The 7840-nt window shown below is 39.5% G+C and overlaps 1 protein-coding gene across 4 annotated transcripts in view; it reads left to right on the top strand.

The window, feature by feature from the left end:
* Positions 1 to 7840, top strand: part of MIB1 (mindbomb E3 ubiquitin protein ligase 1) — an 84593-nt gene that overhangs the window by 21809 nt on the left and 54944 nt on the right. For all 4 annotated transcript variants that reach the window (XM_017831866.1, XM_017831876.1, XM_017831857.1 and 1 more), the window contains exons 5-6: positions 2932 to 2998; positions 7052 to 7256. In XM_017831866.1, the coding sequence (XP_017687355.1) occupies positions 2932 to 2998; positions 7052 to 7256 (272 nt within the window). The remainder of the gene's footprint in view (positions 1 to 2931; positions 2999 to 7051; positions 7257 to 7840) is intronic.

The raw sequence follows: 7840 nt of genomic DNA, 5'->3' as shown, positions 1-7840 counted from the left end.
GTGCGACAGCGCCCCTCGCCTCCAGTTTTTTGGCACCCTCCTTGCTTTGGGTTGCTTTCGAGGTGCCACTGCTAGAGGTTTCTGAGGGCAGTCCCTTTGGAAGTGGTCGGGGCCCCACAAATATAGCAACCATCCCTGGGTCTGGCCCCCTGCTGTCTCCTTAATTGAACACTCAGTGCTACTGCCAGTAAATCTGTTTGGTGTGTCAAGGAACCCCCCCCCCCGGCAAGCAGGAACTAATTCTGAGATGCTACAAGTTTCCCTTTTAGGAAGGGTTTGCAAAACTCTTACAATCAACATTAGCATTTTCGAAAGCCAGTCTTCTGCTAAGTATTTCCCTGGCTTCCTCATTCTCAATCTGCCTATCTAGAGCAGATTGCAGCTGATCCAAGAATTGTGTGTAAGGTTCTGTTTGGCCCTGTATGATTTTTGTAAATGACAAGTTTGTGGCTTTGTCTGATGTGGGTAGTTTTCTCATTGCCCGCATGGCATGTTTTGCTATGACTTCGTATACCCGGTTTGTGTATCTATTGAATGATAGTTACCATCCCCTGTGAGCTGGTGTGCTGATACCCCTGCTTGTGGGTCATTAGCATAAGCGGAACAGATTTCTCTAAAATCGTTCAACCATACATTGTTCTGTGTGTTAGGGAGGCTTATTTTTAACAGGGTTCTCCAGTCGTGTAGCATGAAGATGTATGTGGAACTTAGTGTTTCTAAAAATGCAAGTGTGTTAGGGGATGATACACCAGTTTCTCTTATTAGCTGTCTCAGTTCTTTGGTTAGTTCATGTGGCAGTGGCTGAAACCTGCGGCTTTGATGTGGACCAATAATTACATTTCTTAGTAGTGCTGTTTTCCAAGGTGCTGAAGGAACTCTCTGTATATACAGTATATAAGTTAGTTTTGTACTGGCTAATCTCTGTCAGAGCCTCATCTTTCTGTGTGTTTTGGGTCCTCCATTTTTTGGTGAAGGCTTATGTGAACAAAGAAAAATACATGTTCCCTTTTTTGCAATACTTAGATCAGACTCTTGTTTTATTCCTTTGCAATATAACATTGACTACATCATGTAAGTGAAAGGAAGACAGATGTGAAGCTGAGGTTGAACACCAAGCTACCACTTGTTCGAAAAACTAAGTATATCATTATACTCCAGAAATAAACTGTGCATGGGGCTCAGTAAAGGCAGGGTAAAATGTGAGTGCAGGTGTGTAGATTTCTGGGTTTGTTTTTTTTCCTATAAGATTTAAGATACCTTAACCTGCTTCCTAATAATATCTGCTGCAAGACAGTAATAAGCCTTTTAATGAACATTTTGTTTCTTCTGCTAGCTTTTAGCTATCAGGCTGCTCAGTGTATTAACACTTACTGTAACTCAAGCGATCTTTCACCCTGATTTTGCCTGGCAGGGAGGAGAACCCTCTGTGCTCTATTATTAGTGCTCTGAAGAATTTGAAAGCAGCTCTTGCATGTGTACCCCTGCTCATCTCCTTCACAGACAGCTGGTTGTTGCCTGACACGGAGGGTTTGTATTCAGTGGGTGACACCCGGTGCTCTCAGGCACATTCAATCCCTGTCTGTCCTGGGAAATGAATGAACTTGCCATCTGGGATGGTCAGCGCAGCCCCTTTGTCTGCGACTGAGTTAAACCCGGCACCTGCCCACCGGGTGGCAGCATCTTGTCACAGGCCTTCTGTGCTGGGCTGAGCAAGCTCTTTCTCTGGTTTCTCAGGGGATTTGAAGAGTGGCTAAATCTCATTATTTTCATCTGGCTGTTTTCACAATTTTTCCGAAGTGGAAGTTCATTTTTGTAGATCAGGACATACAATGAATTTTGTATTGGTTCTGGCTGCTTAACAGTTAACAGTCACCGAGGGTAGTCTTGTGCTCATCAGTGCCTTGATGATTTGGAAGACTTCAGAGTTTTCATCTTAATGCTTTTGCAGGAGGGCAGTCTATCAATAAATCTGGAGCATGGGAAAAAGAATTGCTCAAGTATTTGCTTAGTTCTGGTTAATTATTTCATTACCACCACCTGTTCTCTACTTCCTCCCCCATCCTGTAGAATATTCTGACACATTTTGTGAACAGTTTCCTATCTCCTTCTCAACTCATCGTGCAAAAAAATGCCCTTTGTTTAGTGAAAATTGTTATATAGGGAACAATAGCAAATGGTAGTCATTTGGATTTAAGGGTTACACAGGGAAAAGACCTAAAGGAAAGGAGAATTATAGAAACTCCTCTGGCTTTATGAATAGGAGTTGGTTATCACACTTGAAACTTCTTTCTCAGATAATATGAAGCAGTCTTTTTGGAGAATGAGCTTTAAAACTTTTCTCTTTAAAAAGATCATGTTTAGCTCAGCATAGTGGGGGGTTTGATTTAAGTAATACTCTTGTATTCTGTGTATTCTTAATCGGAAGTTTTTCATTTTGTAGAATTTGAGTGCCAAGTTTTCTTCAAGTTAAACATGGATCTGTCAAAAATTGTTGGGAAGAATGGACAGCACTGGCAAACATTAAATGATCAGTACAGGAAAAACTGTGCTCTTGAGCACTGACTGCAGATATCTGATTTATTTATTTATTTGTTTCCTTCCTTGTGTTGACAGAATTCTTTTTAAAAGGAAAGATAACTTATTGAACAATGCAAAGGAGCTTTGTGTTATTTTATTGTCTGCCTTTGAGTTAAAAATGTCTCATCCTTTATAGCCTTTTATATTGGTAAAGATAATTTAAGTCTTGAGAATGATAGATTGGAAAGTATTTGAGATTGTGTGCATCAGTAACAAATTCATAGGACATGGTTTTTGTACACATAATTTTCAGCCTTTCTTAATTAAATGTATTTCAGTTCTAGTTTTGTTGACTTGTGTTAGCCTGAAGACTCAGTCAGTGAGGACTAAAGTTGTCTCAATCTCTCTCCATAGTCTGACCTGAAATGTGTCCAAGATGCAAAAGGAGGCTCTTTCTACAGAGACCATTGTCCTGTGTTAGGTAAGTTGAAGATTAATTATTAATGTATTATTAATTATTAATTTCTGAAGCGATGATAATTCTCTGTTTACAAGTCTTAATCTAATGCCTTGAACGAGTTCTTGAAGTATGACCAGCAAGCACTATTGTTTTATTGACAGCATTGGTGAAAAGCAGAAAACAGTAAAGGTCTGTTTTGTTTAGAAAAATCACCAGTTGTCCAAGGTGTCGCTTAGCTGTTTACTTTCCAACAATTCATCTACTTGGCAGTAAAAAGCATGGCACTTTGATCTTTGTATCTTGCTTCTGTACTTAAAATTAATTTTGTCCTTTTACTCTGATTAAAAATAGAAAAGTAGTAATAAGGCCTCACTGGTTCTTTATTGTTGTGGAAGGATAGACCCACCCTAATAAGACCTAAAATCCAATCAAGCTATCATGCAAGAGGAACTGCTGGAGCCAAGGTGTTGTATTGGTGTTAATTATGCTAAAACCATCCTGGTTCACCAGACTTTGAATACACATCTGCTTTCTGAAGTCTGATTTGACAGATAAGCTGATAGCTGGCCTAGAACTGTGTGATTAGCAGTCAATCACTTTATACTATAAAAGTATAAAGTCCCCCTTCATGCAGTCAGGTTCTCCTGACATAACCTTTCTTGGGATGTATTTGTGGAGATTCCTCCCTTGGGCTGGGGATGCCCCCCAAGGATCCTCCTCCAGGTAGAGAAAGAAAGCGATCTCCCCACGAGCATTGGTATGGATGAGTTACATCAAATCTCCACTTAATAATTACTTCTTTTTGCCCGCTTTAATGTAACTGCTTCAGTAATTGCTTTGTTGCAGTGTGCTATGCTACTTTATGCTATATTATACTCTACTAGGAGATTTTTAGCATTTATATTGTGTAGTAAATAGTTCTGATTAAGATCTTTTGTCTGATCATTTGTAATAATAAAATATTTATTTTATATAAATATTCTCGTTTTGCCAGTCATTAAAACCTGCAGGACAGAAGTTGTTCAATCACACCTCTGTAATCACTTAAATTTAAACTGTTGACATAATCCGAAGCTAAGATTGGATTCAGCTGCACCTAGACTCCTCTCTGAGAAGGGATTTAGAAAGCAAGGGAGTCCTTTCTGCACCTTGTGACTCAACAGCAGGGCTTTTTAATAAATTTTGTCTCAACCCTCTACTCCCACATGCAACAATTGTGGAGGTAACCTTAGGTCCTTATTCAGGCTTACTTTTAGGGTGGCACTGTATTTGTATGCATGAATATTAATCACTAAAGATAGCAGATTATTCTTTGTTAAATTCTTCTCTTCCACTATATTAAGTTTCTCTTAATGGATGACAGTGAACTCAGTTCATCCTTCTTGGCACATGATGCTCCATCTTCTCAGTCTTACTCTTTGTTATAACATCTTTTATTAGTTTTCTGAATGTAGTTCACAGATACATTCAGGCTGGGATTTTAAATGTATGTTTGCATTAAAAACTAGAAAGTTATTTTTGAAACTTCATGATATTTGAAGTAGAGTGCAACTAATACTCCAGAAGGGGCCTAATTAGTATGGAGTCATATTTATTTGGAGCAAAATACTGGAAATTGATTTTGTTCAGTATGACATTGGTGACTTTGATGAGATAGAATACAATTCCAGATGATTTGCAGGTGATAGCAGGTTGACAGAGGGATGTGGTTGAGTAGAGCTTTATTCCCAAGAGCTTTGAGCAAGTGTTTAGTGAATGGAGTTCAATCAGAAGTGTGTTTTTGCACTCTGGTTGAAATAAGCCTATGTACCTGTAATTCCCAGACTGGGAAGTGAGAAGGCCGGAGTGAGCAGCCTTGCTGAGGACAACCTGGGTGTTGAACTGAATACCAAATTGAATGAGACAGGAATGTGCTGTCATTGCAAATAAGGCTATATTAGGAGTTTGGTGGGCAATAGAACAAGGAAGGTTACTATCCTCCTTTTCTCAGTGGTGATGAAGCTGTGTCTAGAATTCCATGTCCTGTTTGTGTCATTGTCTGGCCATCTCTTCCCTCCTCTCCCAGTTTTTCGAAAACATAGGGAATCTAATGGTGTCCTGCTAAAGTGGTTAAGAGACTGAGAGTGCATGAGTTGCTAGGAGAAGGAGCTGGGCTTCTTGAATTTGCTAAGAAGGAGGTTAAGAGGTAATGGACTCACCACCTATGCCCGCTTGAAAGGGGATTGGAAATAATGGCACTGAAATGTCAGTGGTGGCAAATGGCATAAAACCAAATGGTTGTAGCCTTAAGGCCACCTTAAGTGACTCAGGTATCCAAGAATTTTTCCTGTTACAATTACAGCTCTGTATTGCACCACTGGAAAAAGTTACTTGGGCAAGTTGTGGAACCTCAGTCCTTGAGAGCTTTCAGGACTCAGAAAAGCAAATCTACAGCTGTTCTCAGGTGGTTATTAGTTCAGCTTTGTGTGGGATATCAGACTGTGTGACCTCTAGAAATCAATTCCTCTAAATAATGCTTCAGTAATTATTTGCTGTATTATATCTCTTCCCTTCTTAGGCTCCCCTGAGTCATCAGGGCTGTTGCTGGAATGTTTGCTGTCTAAGGTTTCTATCTAGCAAGTTCTATATCAATAGCTTTTCTGAAGAATTAGACTTTGACTTTGTCCTCTGCAGAAGAGGCTGTTTTCCATGTTGTGTGTTTTGCTGTGAAGGCAAAGGTGTACTTTTCCATCTACTGTCAAGGAGTATTCTCTTCCAAGATACAAAGAAGTCAGTCATGGTCACAGAATTTAAAGTTATTGAACATGAGCATTTTTTCATGGCTGTGTTTTTTTTCTCAGCAGTTTCTTCTCCAGAAATGTGTCCCTGCTCATGATGGGAGGGTTGGAACTAGATAATCTTAGGGTCCCTTCTAATCCTAATGATTCTGTGATTTTATAATACTTTTCTTTGCATTCTGTCCTCTGGAGACTTTTAGTAGTGCAGCTAGTGCTGCCAGCATGTGGTGTGGACTTCAGGCTCTGGAATCAGTCTCCCTCTAAATAATGTTTTTGTCTTTATATGTCAGGCTTTTTGTTTGTACTTGCTTATTGTTACATACAAGGATCCTTTCTTCCTTATTACCTCTTCCTTGGAAGAGCCAAAGCAAGCAAACTTCTCTTGGAGACAGAAATATTACTAAAGAAACTCTGCTCACCTAGTCCTTTGCCACTGATGTTGCCATTGAACTCAATTTATGTGACTTCTACCGTTGTCTCTTCTGCTCTTCCATGGATGGCACCAGATACCATCTTTTGGTTCTGGCCATGAGGGGGTCTGCAAGTGTGTTCTCTCATTAGTTAACACAGGTTGATATGAGTGAATGTATGCCATTTCCCTCCAGCTAATGAATTTTTGCCATGACATATCTTTCGAAAGCAAACATTGTCCAGGGAGAAGGTTTTAATTTTAAATTTGCAGGATTTTTTTTTTATGTTGTCACTTCCTCAGAAGGTTAAAAATTGTCACCATTGGTCATTTTGGACATACTCGTTTAGCCAGTGCTTTTTCCTTGCTCAGCTACTGACCCAATTCAAAACTTTCTGTGGACCTTCTGCTTATCTTTCAGTCTCTGAGTGGCACTCTGTGTACGACACTCTCAAAATTATCAGAGCTTTTAGGTATCTAGATGTCTAGCACCATATGATAGCTGTTACAGTCCCAGTTAGAGCTCACAGTGTAGCATTTGCCAGTGTCGTTGATATTTGCCTTGAAAAGTCAATAAGAAGCACACAATTGCATAGCCAGAGGTTCAGAGGTTTTTTTCCCTGTTGGCCACTACAGTTACAGAGACTTTGGTGTGGAGTCACTATCCCTGGAAGCGTTCATAAAATGTGTGGGTATAGGACTTGGAACATGGTTTAATGGTGAACCTGACAGTGGTGCTAGGTTGATAGTTGGACTTCATAATCTTAAAGGTCTTTTCCAACCTTAACAATTCTGTGAGTCTCAAAAATTAACTTTTGTTCTTTAAATTGCCTGGAAAGTTAGTGTGGTCATGTAAACATTATTTTTTTTTTTTGTATTCCATTTCAGGTGAGCAAAATGGTAACAGAAACCCTGGTGGCCTGCAAATAGGTGACCTTGTAAACATCGACCTTGACTTGGAAATTGTGCAGTCATTGCAGCATGGTCACGGAGGGTGGACTGATGGCATGTTTGAAACTTTAACAACAACTGGAACAGTTTGTGGCATTGATGAGGATCATGACATTGTAGTGCAATATCCAAGTGGCAACAGGTTTGTTAATAGCCTTCGTCACTGCTTCTCACAAACTTCCTTTGTCTTCAGCAATTGTGGTCACTTGGTGTCAGAAACTTTCTCTATTCCTTTTAGATCTGTTAAGATTTCCTTCTACAATGTGTAATGAGGAAATTTATCACCTTTAAAGATGCTCTAATGGGAAAAGGAAGCTTGTTGACTCTCACTTGGTGAAAATTGAGTCCAAAATAAGAAATTATGTTCTAGACCATCTCATTTCTAAAATGTAGTGTTTTAGGCAGTAAATTCTATTTTAATTATGAAGTATCTATCCCATGGTTTCAAGCGGAATGGTAATAGCAAGTCATTGTGGGTTTTCTGGAAAATTGGTTAAGAGAACAGGTGACAAACTTCTGGGGCATCTTGTCTAATACAGAGTCACCTTGGCATGATCTATATCTAGCCTTTTATTATTCAAAGGAATGGTAGTTTATGTAAATAGAGACCAAGAACAGGAGGTCTTAATAAAGCCAAAACCACTTCCCGCAAGCAGTTTAGGTTGGAATTTTGATTAGATGCATCCACGCTAACAGGATTCAAACCCAGTTGTCCAGCTGGATCTG

Source organism: Lepidothrix coronata, unplaced genomic scaffold (assembly GCF_001604755.1).
Source record: "Lepidothrix coronata isolate B3197 unplaced genomic scaffold, Lepidothrix_coronata-1.0 Scaffold6, whole genome shotgun sequence".
NCBI lineage: Eukaryota > Metazoa > Chordata > Aves > Passeriformes > Pipridae > Lepidothrix > Lepidothrix coronata.
Note: the sequence above shows the minus strand (reverse complement) of the source record. Positions and strands in the feature narration are given on the sequence as shown.